The sequence below is a fragment of the Microcaecilia unicolor genome, chromosome 11 (genome assembly GCF_901765095.1).
Source record: "Microcaecilia unicolor chromosome 11, aMicUni1.1, whole genome shotgun sequence".
NCBI lineage: Eukaryota > Metazoa > Chordata > Amphibia > Gymnophiona > Siphonopidae > Microcaecilia > Microcaecilia unicolor.
In genome coordinates, this window is record NC_044041.1 from 79,620,796 (window position 1) to 79,632,815 (window position 12,020).

At 42.8% G+C, this 12,020-nt stretch overlaps 1 protein-coding gene across 11 annotated transcripts in view; it reads left to right on the plus strand.

Moving 5' to 3' along the window:
- Positions 1 to 291: 291 nt before the first annotated feature.
- TCF3 (transcription factor 3) overlaps positions 292 to 12,020 on the plus strand; it is a 196,439-nt gene continuing 184,710 nt past the window's right edge. For 8 of the 11 annotated variants that reach the window (XM_030217652.1, XM_030217658.1, XM_030217659.1 and 5 more), the window contains exons 1-2: positions 292 to 501; positions 3,276 to 3,374. In XM_030217652.1, the coding sequence (XP_030073512.1) occupies positions 3,303 to 3,374 (72 nt within the window). In that variant the 5' untranslated portion in view covers positions 292 to 501; positions 3,276 to 3,302. Of the gene's footprint in view, positions 502 to 600; positions 1,034 to 1,256; positions 1,366 to 1,500; positions 1,521 to 3,275; positions 3,375 to 12,020 lie in introns of those variants that run through there. The other 3 variants (XM_030217654.1, XM_030217655.1, XM_030217656.1) reach the window with 3 other exon arrangements.

Below are 12,020 nucleotides of genomic sequence, written 5' to 3' on the forward strand. Positions count from 1 at the left end.
AAAGAGCATAAAGAACAGTTCAAACCGACCACCACCAAAAGACCTGCAGAACCCGCGCGTGCGGCGCCGTCAAGCGCATGATTCAACCAGCTCCACTCTCGCGCGGCTTCAAGCTCGACCCTCCTTGTTCTTGCTGTGTGGAAGACCCTCGTCACCTTTTTTTTTTCCTATTGGTCTAGCTGCCCATCACTCAGACCGCCACCACCCTCCCGGTTGGACGATGCCCTGCGGGCTTATCATTCCAGCTCCTCCCCATTCATTCTCTTTTCTTCTTACTCTTTTTTTCTTCAAGCTGGTGGCCTTCCGCTGGAAAACATAGTCCCTCTCTTCCCACCCCTACTTCTCTCCCTCCTTTCGTAGGGTTACCCCCACCCTACTCCCCCGAATGCTTGCTTCACTCTGCAAACCCAGGACAGGGACGGAGACCCACTTGGCTTTTATTTTTGCCTACAGCTACATCTCTTCATATTGTTTAGCTCGCTTCCTTTCAAGCTGCTTCATGTAAGTGCTGGGCCCGAGAAGGAGTTTTTAGTAAAGAGAGTGCGGTGGTCTGGAGGGACTGCTTGGATTATTTACCTCCCGGCGGCGGAGGGATCCCGCCGGGGAGCCCAAGTGACAATGTGGAGGGCGATGAACTGGTTACATTTGTAGCCGAGGGACGGCGAGAAGTTACAGAGTTTCCATGTGACCCGGAGTGGTGTGGGGGACCGGAGACGGTGTCCGACCGTAGCGCTGTCTTTATAAACACCCACGTCTTTACCTTTATTTCAATAGTTTTTTTTTGTTTTGTTTTTTTTTTTTTATATATTTACCACCGCCCCCTCCCGCACCCCACCGTGGTTGGGGAGAGGGGAGCGGGGGGTCCCGTCGGCTGCCGAGGCGGACCCTTGCAGGAAGGAGGAGGAGAAGAGAGGCGCTTCCCGCCGCTGCTTTCATGCTCTCTTGTTTCCCTTTCAGCCCCCCCTCGTGATTTTTACTTGGCGTGTTCGTGGGTGAGAGGGGGAGGGGCGGTGGATGCGTTCTGTCTGCAGAGGTAAATAGGAGGCGGCCCGCGAGGGCTCTGTTTGCGCCCGAGGCCTTTGTTGGGACGCGCTGGGGTGGGGGGGTTGGGAGGGAGTTGGGAAGGGGGTAAGTGTAAATCCCTTTTATTTCTGAACAGGAAAGCATACGGTTTCTCTTACCGGATCGCTTTACTGGCCTTATATTACCCCCCTTTTTTTTTTCCTGCGGGAAGCTTAAACCATGCTGTCTCTTCCTTAGGGAAGTGGGGGGGAGGCTGTAAACTTGAGTTCCGTTTGTGGCTGAAGAGGACGAAAGTTTCTCTATCTATTCTTAAGTGTTGAAGTTTTTCAGGGAAATGAATGTGTAAGTGGGCAACAGTATTGCTTTTACCATGCAGTTTATTTATTTTTGGGGAGGGGTACGATGTATTTAAACGAAGCCTAGGGAAAAGAAATAAGCAGCTGGCCTCTGGCGACAGAGAGGAACAACAATGAAGCTCCAAGTTTAAAGGGCTTGAAGTGAGGGGGACCCTGAGGGGGTGGTAGGAAACTCACGGGCCTTTCAGTTCTGTCTGGAATTTCTTTATGGAGTGGGGAACGGGGTGGGGGTGGTGGAGTATCTCTCTGATATTGATCCGCTGAAAGTGAGTCCACAAAAGTGTGGGTTGCTACCGGTGTAAGCGTTACACACTGCAAACTTGAGGATTTGTTGAAGTTTAACTTGTGTGTGTGCCTCGGGGGGTTATTTCTCTGTTTTGTGGCCAGGATTCGGAGAGAGATACTCGAGGGCTAGGTTTCTCAGAACATCATTTTATTTATTTTTCTCAGTTGTTTTGGGGTGGGGGGGAGTGGAGAGGAGGAGTTGGCAATAATGGTAGTGAGAAGCCTTTGTGGAAATGGAAGTAAGGTGCAGCTTGAATGTGGCAGAAAAGAAAGTCTCAGGTTGGGGGGGGGGGGGGTTGTATGAGTAACATCTGCTGTGTGTTAACTCGGGTAGGATTTTTATCCGCTGGCACGCAGCAGAAAACTGTGGTGAATAATTTCATATCGAGAAATAGCACTCTTGCCTTTAAAGGCGGCTTGTCCTACTGTTACATTATGTGGTTCATGTGGGGGGGGGGTCTCATTTTCTTCCCTTCCTTTGTACACATTTGAGTTTTAAAAGCAGTCTTTAATATTGTATATGGCCAGTTTATAACCCTCCCCAACCCATCTGAAGTTGGTCTATTTTCCATTTACTCTTCAATTACCAGATGAGCGCATGGTTTAAAAGTTAACCTTTTTTTCACGCCAGAAAGTTGATTCTGTGCGTGGGGGTAGGGAGGTCTTTTACACCTTTTTTTCCTTTCCTTTTGTTTTTGAGTATTGCTTTTTAACGGTGCCTCCGGGGAGCCTGCTAGGATGGTTGCTATTTCAGGACCCTAGTCAGGGAAGAAAAAAAAAACATGTTTTTAAAGTTGCTGTTAAACAAATAATTGCCGGATACATTGATGACATAAAAGGAGAGGTTAATTCCTCCACTCCCCCCCCCCCCCCCGCCTATTTTGGCCAGCATGAAAAGATGATTCAGAGGATAAGGGGTCGGGAGGGGGTAGTGTGGGCTGGATGGGCTTAAATTGTTCACTTTTTCTTTGTTTAACCTTTTCTCAGGTTGTTAAACGCACCGATACCTTTTACAATATTAGTCTTGCGGACACGTGTGTGTGTGTGTGTTTAAATCCTATTGGGATGTTTCCTAAAACAAGTGCACATTTTGGCAAAGCCTGAAGTTTTGACAATGTTAATATTTAACTTTCTAAAGAAGATGGGAGTCCTTGGTCCACCTCTTGCCCCTCCTCCTCCTATGGCCCTAGCGTCTTCCATTTTTTCCCTCTTCTCATAGACCTGCGCTCTTCCTTGACAGCCCTGTAGGTTGTGCTAGCTCTTGTAAATAGTATCAATGTATTTTAATGTGATGGGGTAAAGGAAGGGAGAGTAAATAAAGTAGTTCACTTTCACTACACCAGTGTTGAATAAACAATTTTCCTGGTGTTTTAATTACAATGGGCAAAGGCCATATTAAGCTGCCTCTTGATGTATATGTGTCTGTTGGTGTGGGGGGGGGGGGGGGGGGGATGGTGGGGCTGAGGTACAGCCTTGTAGCAGAATACTTTTGTGGATTTACTGTTCATGGATGGGCGTGAGCTGTTTGTTTTTTGTTGTTTAAAGGCCAAAATAAGAGTCCTTTTCAAGAAGGTCTTCTCCGCAACCCCTCCCATTCTGTTTTGTCTATAGGATTGCTACTGTTGAGTCTGTGGGACTATGAATCAGCAGCAGAGAATGACTGCAGCTGGGACAGACAAAGAACTCAGCGACCTGCTGGACTTCAGCATGGTAAGCCAAGCTCTCTTTGGGGCCTTTTACAAAGGTAGTTGCCGCATTTGTTTTGTGTTTTGCTCCCGTAGTGGTGGGAGGAGCCTCAGTTGAAGTAAATCAAGTGGTGGCAGACTTCGGAGATCTTTGTGCTCTCTGGTGTCTGTACCTCCTCCCCCTTCCTAGGCAGAGGTTGTTCATTAGATGATGCTGTGGCTCTTTAACTCATGAAAGGCAAGAGGCTTACAACTGCATCCTATAAGATTTTAGGCTCTTGTGGCAGAACTTTGTGAAAGGGATTACTGCAGCAGGAGTAATGCTGCCCTCCTCCCCTCCACCCAATCTCTGGATCTCCATAAGACTCAAAGTTATTGAGACTTGGAGTACCTCAGTGAAACTTCTAGGTCAATGTTTACTTAATTTTGCAAATAGACATTTGGAGTGGAAGAGTAGCCTAATGGTTAGAGCAGTGACTGGGGGCCAGAGATACTAGAGTTCAAATCCCATTGACGCCCCTTCTGGCATTGGGCTAGTTGTTTCACCTGAAGCAATGGAGGGTTAAGCCTTAGCTTTAAACAGCAAAATACATACTGTATTTGAATGTAACTCACCTTTGCTACTGGAAATGAGTGAACTAAAAACAAAACAACAAAAAGCCAAACCTAAATATGCAAGTCTGTCCACACCCTGAGAGCAGATAGTGTTCCTTAAAAATATTAAAGGGATTGGGGGTGGAGATGGACTTGTAAACATTTAGGAAAAGGGTTTAACAATCTTTATCTGAACTCCTTATAAGCTTCTTTCAAGATATGGATCCATTTCAAGACTTAGGGCCCTGTTTACTAAGGCGTTCTATCATTTCTAGCACACGGTAAAAATTAGCATGCGCTAACTGTGTGGACACCCATAGGAATATTATGGGCATCTACACAGCTAAAAAGCTAATGCGCCTCTAGTGCGGTTTAGTAAACAGGGCCAATATCAAGTACAGAGTTCTCCTTTTAGGCTATAAGTCCTGTCTACCCTTGGCGCCATCCTTCACCTTTTACACCCCTCTCCATTGCCTCTGCTCCGCTGATCTAGTATAATTGACATAGAAGTGTGTGTATCTATTATATTATATACAAATTTTATTTTATTTTTTTGGAGAGTATGTATTGAAATTATTTTGACCCATTGTTCAGAGGATGGCTTTGAATGCTGCAACATAAGACTTCTCATTCTTTTCCACATATGTGGAAAATACATTTTCAGAACAAAGAAAAACAAGTCTACTATAGACAAGCACAATTTAATGAAAACTGCCAGTAGCAGTGTGGTATTGTATAAAGGGGCGCTAGATCCTGGGACTGAGTGGATGGATGTGTGTTTAATTCCCTTGCTCTGCTGAAAAAAAAAATCACATTGAAATATACTTCTGATTGCTTTGGAATGTGACATTGCTGGTTTTTAAGCAAATCAATATGGCCTCAAAGAAGAGACAAAACTGCATCTCTCTGCCAAGAAGAGAAATGTCAGGAAGACCTTTTCTGGATGATTTTTTGGATTTATCAAAGAAGTTTCCAAGTGCTTGAAAGTGTTTTTCTTTTTTGTTTCTTGCTTTTCTAAAAAAAAAGATGATTCTGTGAAGTCTGTTAAGGTGAATTATTTGGCATCCCCTCCAGCCCCACCTGGCTGTGTTGCTTAAAAGCTAATTTGGGTGATTAGGTGATAAGTGGAACCTTGTTATTTTTAAGTGCATTCCAAAATTATTAACCTAATAAAGGTATGGTGCATCTCTCTGCAGTTGTTTAGGTTTTTTTTGCAGATTTAAAATTGAGTCTGAGAGAAGCTCACCTTTTGGGCTTTTTCCTCAGAACTGTGCTTTAACCAGCAGACCACAACTTTTCCAAGATCAAAACAATAGTAAGAAGACTGGGACAGGAGATCTTCCAGAGCTAAAGGATATGTTGTGCTTTTTGTTCTTTTATCTGAGTGTCCTGAGGTCACCCTGTATTTCATGTATACATTTAGAAAGTGCACACTTCGTTTTTACTAATGGATATAGACGCACTCTAGGATTTTTGGACTTAAATTCTTCATTGTACTGAAGCAGAAAGTGCACTCAGATATATTGCGGTTTTATCTTTTGAAGATGGGAGAGCGTTAAAGCTTGTTAATTTTTACTAACTCATTTTTCTAGTCAATTCAGTTTAATTTTAATAAAATTTGAAATGTTCTGTATTTACCCTATTGTTTCCACATTCCTTCCTATGATCTGGGTTTCTACCTGAGTATGAGTGAAATCAGAATCAAGCCAAGTATTATACTTTAGTAAATGCATCCAAGAGGTTTACTGAAAATGCCCTGTGCTAATGCAGGTTCTCATAGAACTGTGTTTGAGCACCTACAAGGTGATGCTCTCCAGAAATGATTCATATGAACATAAATATAGCCATACTGGGTCAGACCAATGGTCCATGTAGACTGGTATCATACCTCCAACAGTGGCCAATCCAAGTTTCAAGTACCTGACAGAAACCCAAATACTAGCAAGATTCCAAGCTACCTATCCCAGGGACAGCAATAGCTTTCTCCATGTCTATCTCAATGGCAAACAATGGACTTTTTCTCCAGGAACTTGTCTAAACCTTTTTTTAAAACCCAGATATGCTAATCGCTGTAACTACATTCTCTAGCAACAAGTTCCAGAGCTTAGTATATGTTCTGGTTTTATTTGTTTTTAATTTTATATATTGTCTGCCAGCCTGAAAATTTATCAAAGTGGTGTACATTCAGGTATAGCAGGTATCTTTTTCATTTGTCTGTAGGATGCATTTTTGAGTGTAGGCAAGTAGAATTCTTGTTGCATTTTCAACAGTTCAGTTTTTTCATGCCCAAATAACATGTCCATAACGGGGGCCAAAGTAATAAACTGTGATATTAGTGCAGTGGTTTACTTCCTATTTAGTGGAATTGAGCTAATATAATTTTGATGCAGAAAGTGTTTTGTTCCACTCCACCCCCTCCCCCCCCCCCCAAAAAAGAGCTGTTTTTAGTGCATTGTGCTGTTTGCATCAGAAGTAATTCCCTATGAAGGGGGCCCTTTTACTGAGCGGTGGGTAAGCACACCGCAGGCTTACCATGTTCATTCATATTAAAAAGATATATTTCCACAGGGGGGTTGATAATCAGGTAGTGCTGCATGCTACCCGGTTACCGCCATGTTAGTGCAGCAGCACTTACCATCACCTCAGTGAGTGGCAGTAAGTGCTTCTTCCCCCACCCCCCCACATGGCCATGCGGTAAGAGCAATCTTACCACATTGCCATGTCTTTTTTTTTTTTTTTTTCCAGCCTTTTTACCCGCTGCGGTAAATGGGCCTCTGTGGCAAACACAGCTCCCGCCACTAACGCAGGTCCCATAAGTGCATTTAATTTAATGCATTTTTTCACTTCTCATGTAGTGGTAAATCCAAATATCTCTGGAGGTGACAATTTTAACTTCCATTCAATTTCAATAGGAAGTCAGTTGGAAGATTAAAAAAAAATCAGCTGCAAAAGATCTGGAATCCCAAGCTAGTGGATGTGATGGAAAAAACAGAATTCCCTTCTGCTTGAGAGTAGAGAATACACAAGTATGTTTGTGTACACTTCTGTCTGGGGAAGTCAATGTGGCCTGTCCTCCTCTTGCCAAAATTGGCTAGTGGAACTTCCTTTGGCTTGTACACGTTAAAACAAATTAAAATAAACCAGGGAGAATAGAAGAAACAAAACAACCCCATTTTTCTGCTTTGGATTTTCTTTAGCCTCAGTAACTGTTCTCAAAACTGAGTTGTGGCAGCTGGGAGAAGCCTGGCTGCACAAATGGGCTCCATAATGCATGCATGCCTTCCTTCCCCTCCACCAATAAAATTAATGTGAAACAGAGAGCATTGACATTTTGGAAATAGAGGCAATGCCTACCCCTTCTACCCACGATATTCAAAACTTATTTTGAGTGGGGAAAGGGTGGTGAGCAAGCAACATTAGAATATTTGTCCTGTTTTAGCTTGAATTTATTTCACGATGGTTACACTTTTCATTTCATTTTAACTTTATTGCACATTTTCTGAATTAATAAGCAGGTAGTATCAGCATTTAAAATATATATATATTTAGTGAAGTAGTAGCCATCTGTGAGCTTTTACCCTAGTGCAGTGTTTCCCAAGTCCAGTTCTGGAATACCCCCTTGCCAGTCAGGTTTTCAGGACATCCACAATGAATATGCCTGAAAGAGATTTGCATACAATGGAGGAAGTGTATGCAAATCACTCGTGTATTCATTGTGAATATCCTGAAAACCTGACCGGAAAAGGGGTACTCCAGGACTGACTTGGGGAAGCGCTATTAGTGCAATGATTCTCATCTAGTCCTCGGCACACACCCGGCCAGTCTGGTTTTCAAGATATCCACAATGAATATGTATGATACAATCAAGGCACTGCCTCCAAATTTATCTTTTGCATATTTATTGTGGATATTTTGAAAACTAAACTGGGTTAAGACCCCCTTCCCTGCCCTAGTGTTTCTTGTGAGGTTTTTTTTTTAGCACTTACATGAGCAATAGTTATTTTATGTGTAATGATCTTGGGAGAGAGGGATTCAAGTTTGACTGCTTTGAGGCAAATGGTACAATAGAGGGGCTAGTTATTTTTTTTAATGTTGGGGCGTAGCTTTCAAAATGAAAGTCCAGGCCAGAGCCTTTGCTTCCCAGATGGGGGTGGTATTGGAGGGCTTCTGTAATAAAACAGTAACGGTGAATGATGGCAGGAAATGACCGGCATGACTCATCCAGTTTCCCCAGTTGGGATCCTTGCACATAATTTCTCATATGTACCCACTCCCTGACACCCCCCCCCCCCTTCCGGGTCATTTAACTAACTTTTCAACACCCTATATTTCAGGCCTTATTTCTTCTCTAAGACCAACACTAAATCTAATGCATGTATCCCTTCAATGTCTTACCAAGTGCTCTAATAACCCAAGCAGTTAAATCTAGAATAGTCATAGTCCAAAGCCTACAGTCTACACACAACGTTTGGGTTTTAATTTTGGTCATGCCAAAAATCTGAACTCTGTTCAGTCTTAAATGTTGTCTAGGCCATATAGCATGTGCAGAGGACATTTGTTGAAAAAGTGGAGGCTCAAGTGCTCAGCAACTTTTATCTGCAGATCATATTCTGTTCCTCATAATAGATCTTTAGGCAATAGATTTGTGCAGATAATGACTTGATGTCTTCCATTCTTAGGTTTGGAGGAGAACTTGTCAGGGCATTAAAAAATTGTGTTGGAGTTCCAATTTGTTTCAGCAGTAGTGAATTTTTCCTGTCCCAAGAACTTACAGGTTATTTGTATCTCTGAGAGCAGGGCTGCCTAGAGACTGAACTGGGCCTAGGGCAAGGCCACAGCCCCCCCCCCCCCCCCCCGATCGCTGCTGCAACACAGGGTTGAAGTACCTTGGCTGGTGGGGATCCCGAGGCCCTGCCAGCAGAAGACATCTTCCTCCTGCACTGAGTGCCTGCCCCTGCTGCTGCTTTTCCTCTCAGGGCATGCTGGGTTTGAAAAGCAAGCTTGCTTTCCTGAGATGAAAAGCAGACACTCAGCAATGGGCAGAAGGTCAGCACTGGAGGAAACTCTGGGTCCTCCCCAACCTCCAAGGAGGGCCTGGCACTGGAGTTCTCTCTCCTGTTCCTGTTGGGACGCAATCACTCTGTTCCTGTCAGGAGAGAGAGAGAGAGACCCCGGTGCTGGGTCCCCCTTGGGGTCTTGGGGGATTTTGCCCCATTACCCCCCTCTCGGCAGCCCTGTCTGAGAGGATGAAGAGTTAAATGATGCCCAAGATCACAACAAGCATCGGTGGGAGGGTCTTCACTGCATATTTTTCTTAGATGCAATATGGAAAGGGGAGGAATGGACAGTTGTTGAGAAACAAAAAAATATATGTTTCCCTTAATATTGCTAATGCTTTGGCTCCTAACTCTGCATCCCTGAAATTTTAAATAAGTAGATTAAGGAGGGGCAAACGTGGGAATGTTGACATAAGTCAAGAAAATAGTGAAGCAAATATAATGGTGGTGGAGGGGAGAGAGTTGGAATTCTGACTGCCCGTCTGCTCATGTGAAAATTAATTTCTTTGCTATTATATTTACAGGCATACACAAATCATACATTACAGAGCATCTGTAACATGCCATACTCTTTTCATTAAAAATATGTATTTAGACAGGTTAGCTCATTAAGCTGTGTTCATAAGGAAGATTTTTGGTATTAGGAAGTTACAAATTGAAGTAGTTGGATTTTAATAAACAAGTAACTACAACATGTCATGGTTTATTAAGATAATCAGGATCTCTAGGGGATTTGTCTCTCTCGGGAACCCTGTAGGCTATTTTTCCCCTCCATTCACCCATATATTCTTGTAACAGGATGTTTGTCCTTTTGCAGATTTTGCAAATAGTTAAGCATAGAGCTTTAAAGGGAAAGTGGTGGTGAAAAGTAGACAATGTGTGTTTCTGTTCAGGTATCATGTCTCATCCCCCCCCCCCCCCCCCCCCCCACACACACACACATTTTGCTTAGACTATCTTGCAGATATTGAAACTGAAGTCACATTGAGTCTTGAAACAATACTGGTATAGGTTTTTCTTGAAGTGGTACCATAGAGGATAATCTGGAATCTTCATCAAAATAACATGAAGGCTCCCTCTTCTTTTTCTCAGAGTAGTAGTGTGTGCCTAGTGTTGAAGGATAACACCACGGACGTAGGTCTGCAGCACCTACCCACCCAGTCTTACTATTACAGTATCTATTGTGGATCAAGTGCATGCAGTTCATTCCTCCTTCCTTATTCTTCCATTTTGTGGTACCCTTCTGTGAGTTGTGGGATTGGATGTACTTCAGAAAGAGATGAAGATAGTTTTGAAGTATACATGTAATTTATGTTGGTATGTGGTGGTGGGGCTACGCACATAGTATACACTTACATTTTTGGCCATTCTATTTTTGACACTCATGCATAAAGTGCTAATCTAGTCAAGATTTGTGTGGAGGAGGTGGAGAAATAATAGCTTTTTGGCAGTTTCTCTAATCTGGAATATTAATCCAGGAATAAGATGTACTAGAATCTTAGGATACTGCTTGTGCTCACTGGAAGAATACCTGTTGAAAAGGATGATGCACTAGCCCCTTTCCTTTCCCTTTCAAAGGACAAGATATAATCGTACCCATGAAAGGTCTTTATAAAATACATATATCATGTGGATGTAAACTTGTTTACATCTGACAAAATATGAATCTCCTAATTAGGTCTCTATAATTATAAAATGTAAAAAAAAGGTAGGGATTATACCCTGGTTTTCACTCATTTTAGGAATGTAGATCTAAATACTACAAAATCTCCTAAACACTGTATGACCACTTACACCATAGCACCTGCCATCACTTGAGCTGCTTTAATTTTCGCACAGTCCTGGGGGAGGGGGGAATCTTTCTGTGCTGTGTAGTTCTGGAATTGGCAAAACCTCACAAATTATCATTTACAGGATAGCGAACCAGTGACATCTTGCAGGGGCAGACTAGCCAGAGGAAGTTTTATCTGCTGACATCTGGGTGTGTCTTGTCTTCTGGTCAGAACCCGTGTCTTAGGACTTTTACTGTGTACATGTTCCACCAGTGCTTACACCCCATGCTTTATTAAGATGTTTTATGTAGAGAGTAGCACACTGTGGTGGTTATTTTAGAAGCTCTATTCTTGTTTTGGAGGTCTGAAAACTGGCATTTAAATGCCCAAATCCCGATTTTTATAAAGCCAGGATATGAATGTCTAAAATTGCATTATATTCATATGGCAAGGGGGGTGTGGCTTTGGAAGGGGCAGAAATATGGACCTCCAACTCCCAGTCCTTTCCCTTCTATGTCTATTAAAATAAAAATGGATGTTTAGACCCGATACACATCCAGGTTGCAGAAAGGTGCTCTGATTGAACAGCTGCTCACTGGAGGGAGTAAGGCAAGTCACCTCCCTCTGGCGAATGTGAAACTGGTAAGGGGTACCAGCCTCTGACAGTTTCAGGGAGCTATAGACATTCACCCAGGTTCAAATCCCACTTCAGCTCTTTGTGGGTTTTTAAATTGTGAACCTTCCAGGGATGAACTACTCTATCTGAATGTATAATAAACCTGGAAGCCTGAAGACTATTGAAGTGATGTATATTCAGATACAATAGTATGTCCTTGAAGGGCTTACAATTAAAAAACAAAAAGCACAGTTGCAATGAGAATCTGGGCCTCCTTGGTTCTCGGTCCACTACTCCAACCCTTATGCTACCCCTCTGCTCATAATCTGTGTGATCATTTTATAACATGGATGTCTTTGTGGCAGCATAGCGATGTATGTCCATTGTTTTGCCCCATTCATAGCTTGGCCATTTATTTATGACATATCCCGCATTAGCCCAAGTAGAACTCAGGTTCAATGTGGTTGCATTACAATTAGAAAAGCATGAACATTTTCAAAATATATTAACAAAGTAAAATACATCATATAATGTTGGACCAGTAAACCTTGAGTTAGGAACAGATGTAATTAAATACTTAGGGGCCCTTTGTTCATGCTAGATATAGCCAACACTTGGATATCCATTTCTCA